Source organism: Prionailurus bengalensis, chromosome C2, assembly GCF_016509475.1.
Source record: "Prionailurus bengalensis isolate Pbe53 chromosome C2, Fcat_Pben_1.1_paternal_pri, whole genome shotgun sequence".
NCBI lineage: Eukaryota > Metazoa > Chordata > Mammalia > Carnivora > Felidae > Prionailurus > Prionailurus bengalensis.
Window position 1 is genome coordinate 49,548,172 of NC_057350.1, and position 19,329 is coordinate 49,567,500.

Below are 19,329 nucleotides of genomic sequence, written 5' to 3' on the forward strand. Positions count from 1 at the left end.
CCACTAGATAAAATGTAACAAACTCCTTTCAAAATCATACTAAGTTTATAAGAAAGGCAGTGTTCTAGGGTCCCCAAATAAGAGGAAACTGAATTAAACCTGTAGTAGCCTTGTGACAGATGAGATTGGCCGTTTCAGAGAGGCTGGCTTTTGACAGCTAAAAGGAAACATCAGGATTTAGGTCTACAGAAATTGGAAAAAGTAATTCCACACAACACTGAGACAACTGAGCACCAGGCTGGCTCAGTCAGCAGAGCATGTGACTCTTGATCTCAGGGTCAGGATTTCAAGACCCACGTTGGGCATGGAGCCTACTTTAAAATGAAAAAACAAAAACAACCCCCCCCCCCCCCCCCGCCCAAAACCTGGGACCACTTAAGAACTACATCTTCAATGAAAGAACAATTAAGAAAAAACTCAGTTCAGGGGCACCTGGCTGGCTCAGTTCATTAAATGTCTCTTGATTTCAGTCATGATCTCACAGTTTATGAGATCAAGGTCTACCCCTGTCCCCCTCAACCCAACAAGGCTCTGTGTTCAATGTATAGCCTGCTTAGGATTCTTTCTCTCCTCCCTCTCAAAATACACAAAGAAGGGAAAGGAAGAGAAGGAAAAGAAGGAAGGGAGAAAGAAGAAAAGAAGAAAGAAAAAAAGAGAGAAAAGAAAAGAAAAAGAAAGGAAAAGAAAAGAAAAAAGAAAAAAAGAAAAGAAACAGTTCCCTAGCGTAGGCAGATATATGAATTTGTCCCAGGCTGGGCTCTCAGTGGGCAAAAGGTCTCCCTTGAAGATTTAGAACAACGAATTTGCCCTCAGACTCGCCTGAAGTTCAAATTTACAGGCAATGGTCCAAGAAACCATAGTACCTAACCACTGATACTCCTGGAGACACCTAGCAGAAGTAAACAAAAAACTGATCTGGAAGGACCCACCCTCAACCTAGGTGGGTGGCACAGGCTTCCTAAATATAAGGCTCTATTGGAGAGGAGTTCATACTCTAAAATTTATAAAACTCTCGAGGAAAAATCCAATAAACAGCAGTATTTAAACTTTATAAGCATATTTTTAAATATTTATTTTGAGAGAAAGAAAGAGAGCAAATGGTGGGGGGGGGGGGGGGGGGGAGGGGGGCGGAAACAAAGGGTGAGAGAGAGAGAATCCCAAGCAGGTTCTGCACTGCCAAGGGCAGAGCCCCATATAGGTCTCTATCCCATGTGAGATCATGACCTGAGCTTAAGTCAAGAGTTGGAAGCTTAACCAACCAAGTCATTCAGGGACCCCAAGCATGATATATTTAAACTGATTAAATAAGTTACTTATGTACCTTTGCTCCACAAGCCTCTATAACTGATCAAATATATAAGATCAGGGGAAGGAAAGGCTTTTATTGTGTATGTTCCAAACATTAGATGTAAATTTAGGAACTCCCAAGAGATTACAGTTTTGACAAGAATCATGAGCAGGAAATATCATGCATGCACAGTTTACACCAATGCTATTAAAAATCACAAAACACTGAATGAAGGTTTGGATTAGCTCTAAGCCCAGCAGTTCAGGCAACCTTGTGAAATTCTGTGAGCCACTTTTAATAAAACAGATTAAAAGCCGTGTTAGAAAATTAATTCATTTCTATCAACAACATATACGTTTCGGTGACTAACAGCAAAGACTCAAACTGCATAGCAGCAGTAGTGATAATTGGGAGTGCCCAATGGGGAAAGTCACTGCAACAACAAAACAGTGCGTGTTTCTAAAAAGGAACTGTAAACAGAGAAGATCCCCCCATGCCACTATAAAACTGAATCAACCTATCAAATAACGGCCACTGATTTATAATTTGAAAATAGTGACAAGCTCAACTCCAAAGCTTATGCTTTTAAACAAGATTCGACATGTTTTATTTACATATTTTTGACATACATCAACGGTCTTATACAATTAACTAAATCTAATAACAGTGAGGATGGAACATAAAAGACACAATTCCAAATTTTAGTCAGGTTGAAACACATTTTCACTAACTGAAAGATACAATAAACAAGCAGCCATTGTAAAGTTATAGACTGTATGTCAATTCACTTAAAATTCAAAAGTCAGCCACACAGCTATAGAGACAATGGGAAATTTGCAAATGCAAATATTACATATGCAGGTAGAACGCATGCATGGCATCACATTTATTCTTTATCTTTTAAGCTATTCTTAAAGTAAACTGGAATAAGTATCTTAATATATGTACATCAAGGCACATTCTTTTCTTGTGCTTTAGGAATGATTTACATGTGATTTGCTTTTATTTTCATTTTATACCTTATATTAGCGGCTAATACTTAAAAAGTTTAATTTTAACAATTATAGTTTGAGTGGTAGCTACCCACAGGAGAGAAATGTGGCATCTCCCTATGGTTATTTTGAAAATCAGAAAACTGGATAGCTTCTACAAGTGGGAATTTAAAAATCAAACACACAAATTAATATAATTCACAGGTAACTTTTAAAAATAATTTACTTCCAACAATTTGGTGGACCATAATCAATTTCTTTGAGTAGTATACTATAATGAGGGCTGAATTGAAGACTTCACTATTCTGAAGTTACTCAACAATTATATGGTATCCTCAGGACCGCTTTAGATGTCTATATTGCTATCCTATTTCTAAATTGCAGTTTTTCAACAAAATTGAACAATTAAACATGATACAAAAGCTGCAAACATACCAAATCTAGTTTTAACTTGTTCATTCTTTCAGCAAAAGAATGAGATTTTTTTTTTTTTCCATTTATTGTCCCATGTTATCAAGAAGAAATTTCCCATCAACAGTGTTTAATAACAGTGTTCTTTGCTCGTGGTCAATTTACTTGCCTTGAAGAGATAGTATATAGTAAGGCTTTAATAGGCATTTCATGCATTTTAAAAATCAGCTATGTATTTAAGGGCTCCCCATATAGATAAGTATACTGTGCAAACTTGATTACAACATGTAACTCATTAAGTGCTTTAAAACAGAATAAATCCCTGACTTATAAGGGGTTAAAATAAATAGTAAGTCAAGAATCACAGACCTGAAGCATTTTAAAAATGTAATGTACCTATGCATCCTACTAAAATGCTTTATATTAGATTTTTTTTAGACCTATAAACAGGGCAAATGAAATCACAGAACCTATTTTGAGAATAAAAGAAGAAAATCTGACTAGTACAGCCTTTTAAACTCAAAGTAGATGATCATGTCAAAATGCAAGTGAAACTATACAGTTTTTAATTTAGTACAGTCCTTTATAAACATCAATTCATAAAAAGTACACCATGATAAACCAATGCCATCAAGTACATTTGTTTTCAACTTCTTTACAGTAAATGGACTTTTCAACAGAACCTATAGCCAGACAAATCGTTTAGAAGTGTTAAAACCTCACCCAAGAGCCCAGAGCCTTGACATACAGGCTCTAGGCAGACAGTCGCACAGTACTGTAAACAAATGTTCTGTGAGTTCAGTATACAATGCTAGGACCCTTCTTTTTTTCTCCAAGACTATATTCACTCTGTTTCTGAAATATGTGCCACCTCTACTTCGACAGTTTGAATCGCTTCTGCAACTTCAGACAGCTTCTGTCCTTGCTGTTGTGCCAACACGTAATTAACCACTTGCATAATACTTTGGTCAGAAAGCGTAGATACTGATGGACACTCTTCCGTAGCTGCCACGGCTTCGAGGGCTTCCATGGTCTCTCCTGTCACGACCACAGTCTCAAGTTCTTGAGGACCACTGCTTTCTTGTTCCTGCATGTCTGCTGTTAAGATACTAACAGCATGCTCCACTTGAGTTCCTTGGTTATGAAACTGAAGGGTATCTTTTTCCAGCATAATTTTGCAAGGCACATAATCTCTGTGGAATTTAGTCATATGTTTACGGAGGGTTCGAGCATCTATGTAGGCTTCGCTACATACAGGGCAGACGTAGGGCCGTTCACCAGTATGCGTTCTGACGTGGCGTTTTAGAGATCGGGCATCAGCCCAAGCTACTCCACATGTTAAGCATTCAAATGGCTTAACTCCTATTAAGAGAGAGAGGTGTTCCCAGAGATACAAGTTACTGAGAGGCAATTCTGATTCCATGAACAGTCTCATTTAACCTTCCCAGCAATCCTGTAATCTTAGGATAAGGAAACAGAAGCTTCAAATAACCCAGTTCAGCATAAAAATGCTGACCTACAATATTAAGCTCACTAAAAAAGGAATCCATCTACATACACAACAATCAGGTATCCAGGTTCAGGATCACCTCAATCATGTGAATAAATCTTACATAATATAGAACTCATCTCTTGTCAAGGAAGGTGAGGTAACAGGCAAGAAGGCTGGTAAAGGGGGAATCACTATTAGACTGGCTTTTTATTCTATTTACATATATACACAGTATGAAGTATAGTTACCTTCATGGTTGTTCATGTGTCTCCTATACTCTCTTAGCTGAGTGAATTTTCTTCCACATTGTTCACATACCCGTTCCAGGTTCTGCTTCGCTCTTCCTTTTTTTCCATGGGTAGCTTTCTTTACATGCCTTCTGAACAATGCTTTTTCATAAAATTCTTTGCCACATATATTACACCTATAATGGCGGGGGGGGGGGGGGGGAACCTAAATTATTTTTTCCAAAGCACCAGCATACAAAAAAATTAATCCAAGTATATACATCTCAATTAAGTTCAGATCCTGCTCCAATCTACCTACCTATAAGGCTCAGTGACAGAATGAGACTTCACATGGGAATACCAATCTTTCTTCCAACTATAGCACTTATCACAAAATTGGCACTGGAATGGCTTCACACCAAGATGTTTGTTCATGTGCTGACGAAGATCTCTAGCTTCAAAGAAACTTTTTTCACATCTGCAATAAAATTCAAGCACTCGATCAGATCACTGTATTATTTTTTTAAAACAAATTTCCAAGACTCGGTGTATTTTTGGGTTTTATAACTCTAGAAAATGATCCCAATTGAAAACACAAGAATGCGCTACTATTCCAATCTTGCAGTAAAGGCTTCAAGGTTTTAAGTTCTTTTAGCTCTTAACTACTAGAGACATTTATACTTTTTAATGTTTTTATCTAAATTCCAGTGAGTTAACCTACAATATAATACTAGGGGTACAATATAGTGATTCAAAACTTCTGTACATCCAGTGCTCATCGAAACAAGTGCACTCCTTAATCCCCATCACTTACTTAACCCATCTTCCCACCCACGGCCCCTCTAGTAACCCTTGGTTTGTTTTCTATAGTTAAGAGTCTGTTTCTTGGCTTGCCCCACACCCTCTTTTTTCCCTTTGCTGGTTTGTTTTGTTTCTAGTACTAGAAACATTTTAGAAAGAACCATGCAGAGCTCTCAAAGGCTACTGTATAAGACATTTATTTTCTTTCTCTCCCTAAACCCCATCTGATCTCCCTTTTTATCCTCGCCCATTTTCCGTCCATGTGTTTGGAGTAGGCCTCACCATCGACCATAAAGATGGAGCAATTGTCTCAGGCCTGAGTCAATCAGAGCACAGCATTCCCTTGGCTATAATTACTGATCCAGGGATAATCGAATGACTTAACTAGATCCAATGGGCGTCGATCTCAGAACCTGTATAGGAACTACCAGAAAAGCAGCTTGACAATTTGGGAGTCGAGAGGATGTGAGGCTGAAACCATTGTTACTGCCATGTCCACAGAGCCTCAGAGACCAAGTGCTAACAGATGGTAATCTCGTTTACATTAAACTATTCAAACTCCCTAGATTTTACCACCTTTCATTCAGGCCAGTTTAGGTAGTGTTTTCTTTCACTTGCAACTAAAAATCTATTAATAATAAAATAATTTTATTAAAAAAATTTTTTTTAAACCTTTATTTTTGAGAGACAGAGCACGAGCAGGGGAGGAACAGAGAGAGAGGGGAGACACAATCCGAAGCAGACTCCAGGCTCTCAGCTGTCAGCACAGGGCCCAGTGCAAACCCACAAACTGCAAGTTCATGACCTGAGCTGAAGTCGGACCTTTAACCGAGTGAGCCAGCCAGGCACTCCTAAAATATTTTTTTTTATAATAAGACTAATAAAAGTGAGAAAAGAAAATATGGCAGAGTAGGAAACCCCACAAGCTCACAAAAGCAGTGGCCAAAACTAGCCAAAACTATGGGGATCAATTTTATTAGAACCCCAGAAATGGATTAAAAGTGTACAGTGGCCAGGCAAATGTTTAATTAAAAAAAAAATCAGGGGCGCCTGGGTGGCTCGGTCGGTTAAGCATCCGACTTCGGCTCAGGTCATGATCTCCCAGTTTGTGGGTTTCAGTCCCGTGTCGGGCTCTGTGCTGACAGCTCAGAGCCTGGAGCCTGCTTCAGATTCTGTATCTCCCTCTCTCTCTGCCCCTCCCCCATTCACGCTGTCTCAAAAATAAATAAACGTTAAATAATTTTAAAAAAATCATTAAATCGGGGCGCCTGGGTGGCGCAGTCGGTTAAGCGTCCGACTTCAGCCAGGTCACAATCTCGCAGTCCGTGAGTTCGAGCCCCGTGTCAGGCTCTGGGCTGATGGCTCGGAACCTGGAGCCTGTTTCCGATTCTGTGTCTCCCTCTCTCTCTGCCCCTCCCCCGTTCATGCTCTGTCTCTCTCTGTCCCAAAAATAAATAAACGTTGAAAAAAAAAAATTTTTTTTAATTAAAAAAAAAAAAAATCATTAAATCTTGTGAGAGAGCTTTGTAGCATTTGAACTCCCCTGATCCCCTTTCCCTGCTTCTCAGCTGAGCAGCAGCCATGAAGACTGCATTCCCACGATGGGCTCCTGGTGCCAGAGGGACTTCTTCTTAAAGAACTGTGCTGGTCTCTTTTGACCTATCCGGTGACTCCCTCAAGGATCCCCCCAAAAGGGCCTGCATTCTAGAATCAGACAGTGGTGATGTTTCCACAATGTACTGAATGTACTAAAAGTTAGTGAACTGTACACTTTAAAATGATGAATTTTTTGTGAGTTTTACCTCAATTATAAAAGAGATTTCAAGATGCTTTGGAAAATAAAAAGAGGAAGAGAAGAAAAAGAGTCTAAAGAGAGGAAAAACTAGCAGACGGCTTAGCACTTTAGATGAACAACCTAGAACAAAATCTCTGGCTCGCACTGGGGGCTCTCACTTCCTACAATCTCTGCCTCCAAGTAGTACGTTTGAAGAATGTCTTTAAAGTATTTCAAGTGAGTGATTTACATGGTATAGGATATCTAAATAAAACTTAAAAACCATAAATAGCAATATCTAGGCAAAAAAAAGACATTACAATAAAAAATAAGTAACAACTGAATATTATCTTCAAACAGTTTTTTTCAGGTTTATCAAGTTATAAAATTGTAAGATATCTGAAATGCACATCATAATGGTTTGATACATATATCCATTGTGAAAGGATTCCTCCCATTTAATGTATCCATCACGTCAGATATATATATATACATGTGTGTGTGTATGTTTAAGTTCTACTCCTTTATCAAATTTCAATTATATAATAGTATTATCAACTATAGCTACCTCAAATATTTTCTTCTGAAAACAATTTTCAAATAAACCTATTAAGAAACACAAGGAAACTGAATAGTTTGTGTATTAAATACTTACTGAGTACAATGATAGCCTCGAACTTCAGGCTTTGGCTGGTGTTTCTTTAGGTGCTTGCTGAGGCCAGAGCCCCTGTGAAAAGACTTTCCACAAACTGAGCAAAGGTACTTGGACTCTCCTATAAAAAATAAAAAACATGTCACAAATCCAGCAATCAGGTGCTCTTCCAACAGAATACTTTATGTTACACTTCAGATGTTACTTTACCAAAGGGACACAGAAGCTGTAACATTTGGCAGCCATCTTCTCAGAACAACAACAAGCCAAGTCAAAATCTTCTGTTTCTTCTCAACTACAGTACTAGCAAGGCTACTACCACTACCCAAAGAACGTGACACGCTTGCATAATCATCTGGATTATAATAATACAGAGTTGAACCCAAGTCCTAGAGCCAATATCTACCCTTCACTAGCCATGGCTACATTATCTAAATTATGCATGATTCACTAGTGAGTACACATTTTGCTACACTGAGGGAAACAATGACTATTTTTATACCAATAAGATAGCTCTAAACTAGATTTAAAGAACACTTTTTAGCTTTAATTTGAATTTTTTTAAATGTTTATTTATTTTTGAGAATGAGACAGAGCGCAAGTGGAAGAGGGGCAGAAAGAGAGAGAGAGAGAGAGAGAGAGAGAGAGAGAGAGAGAGAGAGAGAGAATCTGAAGCAGGCTCCAGGCTCTGAGCTGTCAGCACAGAGCCTGACACAGGGCTCGAACTCATGAACATGTGAGATCATGACCTGGGCTGAACTCAGACACTTAACTGACTGAGCCACCCAGGCACCCCAGCCTTAATGAAAAAAACTGCACACACACAGCCGTTAGTATATCAATATAATTTCTAAAACATATATAGCACAATAATTAATTGAATTATGGTATATAATGGGTAGCTAAGTTAATACAAATTTCTCATTACCTGTGTGAATACTCATATGTTCTTGAAGACTCCGTTTGGTAACAAATGACTTAACACATAGTTCACACTGGAACTGCTTTTGTGATTGATGGAGACTCTGGTGCAATTTTAGACCATGTTTATAGATGAAAGTCTTTCCACAGACCTAAGATGGCACAGGTATTTATGCCAGTAAAACAGAAAAGAGAAACCGGGGCTGTTTCTGAAGAATGAGGCTAGAGAAACTATATGCCATTTGAAAGAAAAAAATTATAAACAAAATGACAAACTGAAGCTGAAACAAATGTCAAGGATATTTAGCTGGCTGACCATCTTCTGACTCAGAACTTAACAAATATCGCTACTTTTCTTATATCCACTGGAGGTCAAAGCCATACAAAAGACCCTCATGCTGTCCTTGTGAGACTAATAAACAGTATACCTTATATTAAGAGACATGACAGCTTAATCAAGAAAATATACTAATTTATTGCTACACAAACTAGAACAGTGCTTCTCAAACTCTGTGATGAATCGGTCTTCCTTTTGTCAATCCATTTTTGTTAAATATGCTAAAAATGTCACAACAATGAACTGCCATGAGAGTTTCTAAAAGTCCACTCTCCATTTCTGTACATATCTTCCATGGACCACACATTTTGAGTAGTGCTACACTACAAGACCAGAGGCCCAATTAATACTCAGTTTTAAAATTCATGAGTAAAATGATGCTTAGGACTTGGCTTCAAAAGAAATGAGGGGAAAGGGAAGTAGGGCAGTGAGGGATAGTATACATAAAACACAGATGATCATGTGTTCATAGCTACTGAAGCTGGATAAAGGGTCCATGAGAGTCTATTCTATTCTATTCTCATATAACAAAAAGCTAAAAAAAGGGGGGGGGGAGAGAAACATTAAAAATTTCACTGGGGAAAAAAACTCATTGTTTCCAAAACTGTTTATTAATACAAACGAGTTCCACTTATATGCAAGGCTACAGGGGCTACTGGAAAATTTTCACTGTTCCAAACAGCCCAAAGCTGGCTAATCACAGGATTCTTAGCTAGAAGCTGTATTTTGGCATTCAGATAGTCTCAGTCCTCAGCTCTAGAGAAGAACACACAGCTTAGGGAGGATTTTTGCTAAGAAGATTTGTTTAAGCCATGGGTTCCTTTCCAGTCCAGGTAGGTCCTGCTGAAGCTTAAAGGGATGAATGGGATAATGAACTAGTTATTCTCACCTAACATCTTCTGAATCACAGTTAAGTTTCATGAACATCCTAAACTGATTCATTTCAAATTACAACAAATTAAATAGCAAATCAAAGAACACAACTGGGAATTTCCCTTAAACCAGGCAACAAACTGAAAAAGTCACAGAATTCTCTGTGACATTTTACAAGAGTAAGGGTGACTCCAGAATCAACCAGTCTCATCACTAGTTAAGTTCAAATTTTCTTTACATAACAAAGTAAATGTCATGGCTTTACCTGGCATGCATGTGGCTTTACACCTGTATGCTTTAACATGTGTATTCGAAGAGAATATAATTTAGGTAATGTCCTTCCACATATGGAACATATAAATTCTCGTTTGGTTCTCCCCTTCTCAGACGATGTTCCTGATGCCTCATTAGACGTGGAATTGGAAGAAGATGAAGTGGGTGCATCTTTTCTGGTATGTCGAATAAGATGTGCTCGCAAGGAGGCACTGTACTGAAACTGTTTTTTACACAACTAAAAGGAAAAGTAAATAAAATTCTGTCTAAATGTAGTTCCATAACAAATGTTAAGTGACACCTGACTCCTATTTCAAATTCCCGTTTCTTTGTTACGATTATATAAATCAAAAAACCCACACACTATATAAAAGATGATATGCTAGGTATCAGACATAAGGATGAAAGGGGTTAAAGACCCAGACTCTACTCTGGAGAGGTTTATAATCTAACCACAGAAACAGGATTTACATGTGAAAGAGTGAAGTATTTAGGAAGAGGGAGTAATTGAAGCAATAGACAAAGGCATCAATGAGGAGACTAGTAGAGGAAAAGTAGAAAAAACTCTGATGGTCCTTGGATTTTATTCTGTAGTTGTTAGGGATTCATGAAATATTTTGTTCATTTTTTTAAAAAAATCAAAGTTATATATGCTCACAACCTCTAATATTTAATTTTTTTAAATAAATAAAACTCATCTCTTGCTCTATTTCTGCCATTGTTTTTTAACTCTCTCATGATGCTTGCTTACCTTGGTAACTCTAAGTAACATGAATAATGAATGGATGATGACTCTCTCCCTTCACCCTTCCACTCCCTACACATATGCAGACCTATTACCTTATTTTCTCAATACAGCTATGTTGTAGTTTTGATTAATTTCTACATTCACATTTTTTCAATGAAGTAATTACTATTACAGCTGGGCCACAGAGTACACTATGATTCTCTTTCCCTTCTTTTTGTTTTGTTTTGCTTATTTCTGTTTGTATTTACTGATTATTCATCACCAAAACTTTCCCTCAATTGTCTACTGAGGGGAGATTTAAAGACATCACCTATGAAAGAGATCTCCTTCAAAGCATTTTGTCCTGCTCCAACCTGGACTGGTTGTTTCCTATGCTTGGACTCTGTAGAATTGGACCCCATGTTTCCTGGTTTTCCAGGTCTTTCTCACTTTAGTGGAACACCTCTGCAAATAGCTTCCTGAGAAAGGGAGTCTGGGAGGTAAAACTTTTGAGACCTTGCATGTCTGAAACTGTTCTTATCTACCATCACAAATAACTCATAGTTTGGTTACAGATTTTAAGTTAGAAATCAGGGCCCTTTAGAATTTTAAAGACATTATGCTTTTCTTTGTCTTTTAGCTTCCACTGCTGCTGCTGAAAAGCCTGAAGCCATTCTGATCTTTATCTTTTCTATGAGTCTGACCATCTGTTTTCTCTATTGTTATTTATAAGAATTTTCTTTGCCCCTTAATTAGAAGATTTCATAATTTATCTTGATATAGATTTACTTTCATCCATGGTTCAGGGCCTGCAACATGCCCTGTTTCACAACTTTTTTTTTTTTTTTTTTTTTAATTTTAGAGAAAGAGAGAGGAAGCAGGAGAGGGGGCAGAGGGGGAGAGAGAGCAAGCAGGGGAGAGGGAGAGAGATAAAGAATCTCAAGCAAGCTCCATTTGTAGCATGGAGCACTTAATCCCACGATCCTGGGATCATGACCTGAGCCGAAACCAAGAGTTGAACACTGAACTGAGCCACCCAGGTGCCCCCATAAGGAAACTTCTAAATTCTGATATTTTTCTTTATTGCACCAATGATTTCCTGATCTCTGTGTCCTCTTTTTGGTGTTATCTGGATATTAGATATCCTACGCCAATTCTCTAAATTCCTTCACTTTCATTTTCTAACTGGTCTTCTGCATTATTTGAGAGATTTAGTCTATTTCCCAATTTTTCTGAGATTTTTGTATTTGTGGATTCTTCAAAGTTGCTTTTATTTCCTTGAGATATTTATTCCTGAATCTGATGATCCCTGACATCTACTCATCTTTCAGAATGTTAAAAAATGGATTGGAATTTCTGTGTAAGTATGTGGGGGGTGGCGGGGAGTTGTCAACCACTGGCTTTAGTCAGCACTATCTTCAGGTCCTTTGTTATTGTGCTTCGGATTTCTCACCTCTGAGAAACTTTTTTGCTTTTGGGTTAAGGGTCTGACTGCTAACATTCTGGGACTTGAGAAGGGACAGAGGACTTGAAGGGTTTCAATATTCAGTAAATAAGGTTTTCCTTTTCCTTGTTTTGGGTATAGTACATTCACGTTCACTGTATGCAGTGTTCCCCAAAACAGTCATGGTTTTAGCTCTTCCAGAGTAGAAGATGGATCTTTGGCTGAGGGAGTGGTTGTGACTTAACTGCTTCTTACAAAATTTTCTAACAACCAGATTAACTTCTGCTTTCAAAGTAGCTATATAACACCAACTCCTGAGGCATTTGGTAGTTCTGCAATACAATTCAGATGGATTCTTAGCTTTCCCCACTGAAAGCCTGGAATGAGCCCTTTTAAATCTGTTAAATCAGTTACTACCTCCATTTATCAGGGTCCAGGATATAGTTGATTTCCTCTTTACTCTTTTATGAACTTACATTTTTGTTTAAATTTATTTATTGTTTTTTTTAAGTTTATTTACTTATCTTCAAGTAATCTCTACCCACAAGGGGGGCCTCAAACTTATAATAATAACCCTGAGATTAAGAGTCATATGCTCGGGGCGCCTGGGTGGCTCAGTCAGTTAAGCGGCCGACTTCGGCTCAGGTCATGATCTCGCAGTCTGTGAGTTCGAGCCCCGCGTCGGGCTCTGTGCTGACAGCTCAGAGCCTGGAGCCTGTTTCGGATTCTGTGTCTCCCTCTCTCTGACCCTCCCCTGTTCATGCTCTGTCTCTCACTGTCTCAAAAATAAATAAAATGTTAAAAAAAAAAAAAAAGAGTCACATGCTCTAAGAGTCATATGCCAGGCACCCCTGAGCTTATATTTTTTTCAGTGATAATTTTACTCTTGTCTTACTAGGGTATCAGGAAGAAGCAAAGACAGGTCACTGTTTTTGTTTTTCTTTGTCAAGGAAATGACATGTACAAATCAAAGATGACTCTTATAGCAATATAAGGGAGACAGAGAAACACAGAGACTATGAGTAGTAGAATAACAATGAAGCAGCAAAACTGGGTTCTATTTATCACGAAGTTAGATAAATCATCATTAATTAGCTTTCCAATTACTTACCGGACATTTGTAATCTCTAGCTCTTTCATGTTTCAGTGTATGCATTATAAGGGCATATCGTCTCTGAAAAACCATTCCACATTCCCCACATTTATGGGATGCTGCTTCTTCAGTATTCTCTTTCGTATCCCTTTTTGGCTGTTTCATTTTTTTCCCTCTTTGAACTAATTTCTGGGCTACCTAAGTAAGGGATGGAAAACACAATCTAAGTAAGTACAGCCATTTTGATTTTTAAAGTCATATAATATTTCAAACTGGCATTACGTTATTAATACCGGTATTTAAAACATTAAGTTGCTTTCCTGCACCTACTGCCCTTCCTCCCCAAATAATTTCACCACAGGTATAAGTTGATGAATAGAATACTTTTTACTTAAAGGTAAAACTACAAAGGTCAACTCTTCGTCATACCTGTTGAACTGCTGACTTGGGAATGGCTTTCCGTTTCTGTAGCTTTTTCTCCATTCCTTTGTGTAGTCGGATATATCCCCCTTCATTAACAGAACGCTGCCGAAGTCTGCTTCTGTAAGTTTCATCATCAGTGCTAAGGTCTGGCTTTGCTGTCAGTGCAACTAGATTTTCCTGATCTTTTAAAGACTGGCTAAGGTTCTGCATTTGCTCTGGAATGTCTTCAGCACAGATATCTTCACTTGATGGGTCATTTCCCATATCACTGTTTTCTGGAGAGTTACTGATCACATTCTCTTTTGAAAGTTTGGGATTAATATCAGAAGGTGCGCTATCTTCTCTGTTTAAAGTTTCTACTTCTGTCTCATCATTTTTTGTTACTAAATCAACAGACTCCATTTCAGGATGGGAACCAGTTATACAGCCTGCAGGTGACAGAGTGGCTTCAGCTTCTGAAGAAACCTGGGGTTCAGGGTGCTGTCCTAGCTCTCCATTCTGCTCAGTTTCTGGCAATTCTCCATTCACCAATAGTACAATTTCACAATCCCCAAGTTCAGTAGATAATGTTGTTGTGGTCCCCTCGTTGCTAGCCACAGGAGGCACAGTGCCTCCATTTTGTTCTGGTAAGTCCTGGGTGGATGCAACTGTTTGTACTTCACCCTTCTTATATACTGTTAGCTGCTTCTCTTCCATTAGTTTATGCACACTCTCACAGATTTCTAAAACTTCCGACATGAAAAGATGACGAGCCAGGATGGCTACATCAGCCATGCTACAGAAGTCAAAACTTAGTACAGAAGTGTAGGCAAATTCCAATAAAGGAAGGAAGCTTGCCTTACAAAAACCTGCATGAAACAAAAAAAATGGGGGTACAGAAAAGTTAAAGGTCTACTAAAACACCTTAGAATAACAATTAATACATGATTATGATATATAAAATAGAATATAAAGGCAAATATGACCATTTATTCTGCAATTAAACACTGTGGATTTGTTTTGTGTTCTGGTTGCTTAATAAACCTTGACTAACTCACTTCAATGAGCCGAGTCTCTCAATACCTAAAATAGAAAATAGTATCAGACTTACTACCTCAAAGAGTTGCTGTAAGGCAGTCATTTTCAAACTGTACTCCTTAGAACCCCGGGGGTTCCTCAAATTCCCCTCAAGAAACAGCTGCTGGAGAATGGAGGGTAAAAAAAGAGAGGGAGGCAGGTGAGTAGGCAGGGTTCAACCAACCTGTCCCCTAACCTCACTTCTGTAAGTATAACCATATATTTTAATAACAGAAGTCCATATAAAAATGATTGTGAACAAAGGGTTCTACTACTGAAAATTTAAAAATAAGATCTAACACAGGGGGTCAGCAAAGTTTTTCTGTAAAGAATCAGTTAATAATTATTGCAGGCCATAAGGTGTCTGTTTCAACTACTCAACTCTGCCACTGTAGCTGAAAAGTACAGCCACAGATAACACATACGCAAATACACATGGCTGTGTTCCAATATACTTTACAAAAAGAGAGGGAAATGAGGATTGCTCTGTGGGCTACAGTTTGCGTATTACTGGCGTAAGGAAGGAAATAATTACCATACACATGAGGTATTACATTTTTATTTTATGTGAGAAAATGAGATCAGTTTATTTCTAAGTTCTCAATACTTCACTATTTTACAAAAGCCAATATTCATAATTCAAAAATAAAACAGTGATAAGTCCAACTCCATCTCCATAACCAGTATGAATAAGAATCTGTATAGCTTTCCAGAGCTTCTTTATACAATTAAGCAAATAATCTTATTCCTCCTTCTTGCAGTAGGTGGCATATAACTTATACTTATTCCATGCGTTGTTTTCTCATATCATAATTTGGCTTAAAGATCTTTTACAAAAATATAAAGCGCCAAAGCAACCTTTTAAAAACTCACATTTGCTGTATTATTCAGTTTTGACTCAAGGTACATAAAATGTAGTCCTTTTATAGAAGTAGATGATGAACAAGGAAGAGAAGCCTTAAACTGTGAGATACATTAGCATTCCAGTTGATCATGGCTAATTCAGCCATCCTAGGAAAGTTGGTAATTAAATAGGCTGAAGCCATGTTAATCCTGCTACAAATTATAAGACCAAGTTAAATAAGCTTGAGGTAAGTATTTCTTTAAAAAAAGGTGGCGCGGGGGGAAGGAAACCCACAAACAAAATAATGTATTTTGGTCTTTTACCTATACCTTTTTAAATTTTTTTAATGTTTATTTATTTTTGAGACAGAGAGCGAGCGTGAGCAGGGGATGGGCAGGGAGAGAGGGAGATACAGAATCTGAAGCGGGCTCCAGGCTCTGAGCTGTCAGCACAGAGCCCGATGCAGGGATTGAACCCACGGACGTGAGATCATGACCTGAGGCAAAGTTGCATGTTCAACTGACTGAGCCCCCCAGGTGCCCCTTATCTATACCTTTTTAAGTCTGAAGTCATGAGAAAAATTTCCCATGAAAGAATTAACACTGTTCCAAGTAACAGTTTAAATATATAAAACAGTTTTTTTCAAGGACAAAAGTCATGTTTGCCATAAAATACAAAAACACAAAGGAAAAAAAAAATCATTCATAATTTTGTCAAGAGACAATAGGCAGATAATTTCAGTATCTTGTTTTTACCCCTAGCCTTTTTACATACAATATACACACTCTGCAAAACAATCAAAATGACAACAATTTTGCAAGATAATAAAAAATTCCAGAGATCCATTACACAACAATGTGAACATGATTAACAATAGTGAACTGTATACTTAAAAATCATTAAGGCTGGGGGGCGGGGGCGCCTGGGTGGCTCAGTTTGTTAAGTGTTCAACTTCAGCTTAGGTCATGATCTCACGGTTCCGTTCGTGAGTTCAAGCCCCGCATCGGGTTCTCTGCTGTCAGCACAGAGTCTGCTTCAGATCCTGTCTCTCTGCTCCTTCCTTGCTCACGTTCACTCTCTCCCTCTCAAAAATAAACATTAAAAAAAATTAGGAGGGTAAATTTTATATTGTGTTTACCAAAATTAAAAACTAAAAAAAGAAAAAAAAAAGGACAATGGTTGGTAATAGATGGTGTTAGGGAATGTGATCAAAAAGACAGGTTTGCCAGCTGATACGTGAACTGGATGGACCCTGGGCACTCAAAGGCTCCCCACCTTCTTCCCTGTCCTTGGAATGTGAGTTCACTTGCCTTTCCTGCTCCCAGAGACTGCTCTAAGGACATAACCTTGAGATAGTGACGTGATACTGAAAATATCTACACAGTTTATGTGACTGGACCCAGTTAAGGACTCTTACAAACTTTTAAGATTTGGTGGGCAGGTGCAGAGATACATTCATCTTGCTGCCACCTAAGACAAGCCTCGTACATAAGCGCCCTTTGCTTGTTAAAACTGCCACCTACCAACCTGGAATGGTTTGCCCATTTCTTTGGTCTCTCCCTGCCTTTTGAGTACAGGGACCAATTTCACATTACACCAGGGAAGCTCGTGGGAGAGTTATGAACCAACAGACAGAAGAATTATGACAGGGACTTCCACATCCAACAGTATGGCAGACTAACATACCCTAATTTGACCCAATTACTTAAAAAAAAATAGGACATAAAAATTTTTTTAAGTATTATTTTAAATATACTTGGTGCCCCAGCATTGAGTGAAACAGGTAAGAAATCCTTCCTGATTAGTCATGACCTCAAACCAGGCTTAATCTAGTAGGATATTTTGTTGAATATATAGCACTTTGGTAGTCAAAAAGTCCTCACGCTCAGAATTTAAAGTAGTCCCAGACTGGTAATGCCCTCAGAATCTTAAGAACCAAATGTTTTCTCTGTGGAAAACACTTTAAACCAAAAACTCAAAGTTTCCTACAAAGTTCTGAAGAATATAAATTCAGTGTGCACAGATTTTTAATTACAAACAAGGCACCATGAATAAGAGCTAGTGGAAACAAACAGCATGAATCAAACCAGCAAAGATTTTTTATTGCTATGATCACATATAGAAAAGTCAACGGTGGCATAACACCAGTAAAGAGCAAAAGGTCATAAAAAGTAGCCCCCTAAAAGAGACACATGAAAAGAACTACATAGAGCCTCTAAAAAATGGGAAAGAAGGGCCCCTGGATGGCTCAGTCAGCAGAACATGCAACTCTTGATCTCAAGTATGTGAGTTCAAACCCCATATTGGGCACAGAGCTTACTTAAAAAAAAAAATAAATAATAAAATAAAATAATAAAAATAGAAAAGAGACTGGAATAAAAAAAAAAAAACCTCAGTAAATGAATTTAAGGGCAAATTAAACAAAGCTAAAGAGTAGGTGAACTAAAATTTTCCAGAATATCCTACATAGAGATAACCAAAATATAAAAGAAATTAAGAGACACAGACTATAAAATGAGAATGTCTATCTAACTCGAGTTTCAGAAATGTAGAAAAGAGAAATTGAGGCAGAAACGATTTTTGAAGAGATACTAGCTGAGACTTTTTCTCAACTGAGAAAAACAATCTCAATTGCTGGGTTCAGGAAGTCCAAGAATTTCTATGCAGGACAGTTAAAAGTCAAAGATTCCCATACTGGATTAAGAACAAAATCCATAAATATGATGATGTTTAAAGAGAAATCTAAAACCTCAAGATACAAAAAGGTTGAAAAACAAAAGATGGAAAATATCCTAGGCAAATAGTTATGAAAATATTGTTTACATACCTAAAAAATATTTACTAAAGTAGTCAAAATAGAAAAATAAAAAAATACTGTTTACAAGATTTTAATGGTAAAAAGTATTACTAAACATAAAGAGGGTCATTATGTAATGATAAAAGGAAATTTTAAACTGTTTTGTATCTAATAATACATCCTCAAGATACATAAGACAAAAACTGAAGAAACTTGGTAACAGATGAATCACACTAGTTAATACTCTAAAGCACCTCTGTCTATAACTGATAGATCTAGGGGTGGCTGTGTGGCTCAGGTCATGATCTCATGTTTTGTGGGTTCAAGCTCTGCGTGGGCCTCTGCACTGACACTGCATAGCCTATTTGGGATTCTCTCTTTGTCCCTCCCCCACTCAACACTCTCATGCACATGGGCTTTCTCTCTCTCCCAAAACAAGTAAACTTTAAATAAAAACCTGAGAGATCAAGCACACAAAATAATCAGTAAAGAATTAACAAGCCATGGGGCGCCTGGGTTGCGCAGTCGGTTAAGCGTCCGGCTTCAGCCAGGTCACGATCTCGCAGTCTGTGAGTTCGAGCCCCGCGTCAGGCTCTGGGCTGATGGCTCAGAGCCTGGAGCCTGTTTCCGATTCTGTGTCTCCCTCTCTCTCTGCCCCTCCCCCGTTCATGCTCTGTCTCTCTCTGTCCCAAAAATAAATAAACGTTGAAAAAAAAAAAATTAACAAGCCACAATATATTGAATATTGCTTCCAACTAAAAACATTTAAGTTCTATTCAAGCAAAATGAAACTTATAAAAATAGACCACATGTAGGATTAAAAGCAACAGAACTGCAGTATTAAAGGGAAATTTATAGCCTGGAACGCTTAAACTAGAAAGTTGGAACGGCTGGGAGTTAATGG

General features: G+C 37.9%; 1 protein-coding gene across 1 annotated transcript in view; it reads right to left on the reverse strand.

The window, feature by feature from the left end:
• Positions 1-1,865: 1,865 nt before the first annotated feature.
• The window catches only part of ZBTB11 (zinc finger and BTB domain containing 11), a 34,690-nt gene continuing 17,226 nt past the window's right edge, over positions 1,866-19,329 (reverse strand). Inside the window, exons 4-11 of the mRNA XM_043594042.1 lie at positions 13,735-14,576; positions 13,324-13,503; positions 10,034-10,279; positions 8,566-8,710; positions 7,641-7,758; positions 4,730-4,888; positions 4,432-4,607; positions 1,866-4,053 (exon numbers count right to left, since the gene is read on the reverse strand). Of these exons, the coding sequence (XP_043449977.1) occupies positions 3,536-4,053; positions 4,432-4,607; positions 4,730-4,888; positions 7,641-7,758; positions 8,566-8,710; positions 10,034-10,279; positions 13,324-13,503; positions 13,735-14,576 (2,384 nt within the window). The 3' untranslated portion in view covers positions 1,866-3,535. The remainder of the gene's footprint in view (positions 4,054-4,431; positions 4,608-4,729; positions 4,889-7,640; positions 7,759-8,565; positions 8,711-10,033; positions 10,280-13,323; positions 13,504-13,734; positions 14,577-19,329) is intronic.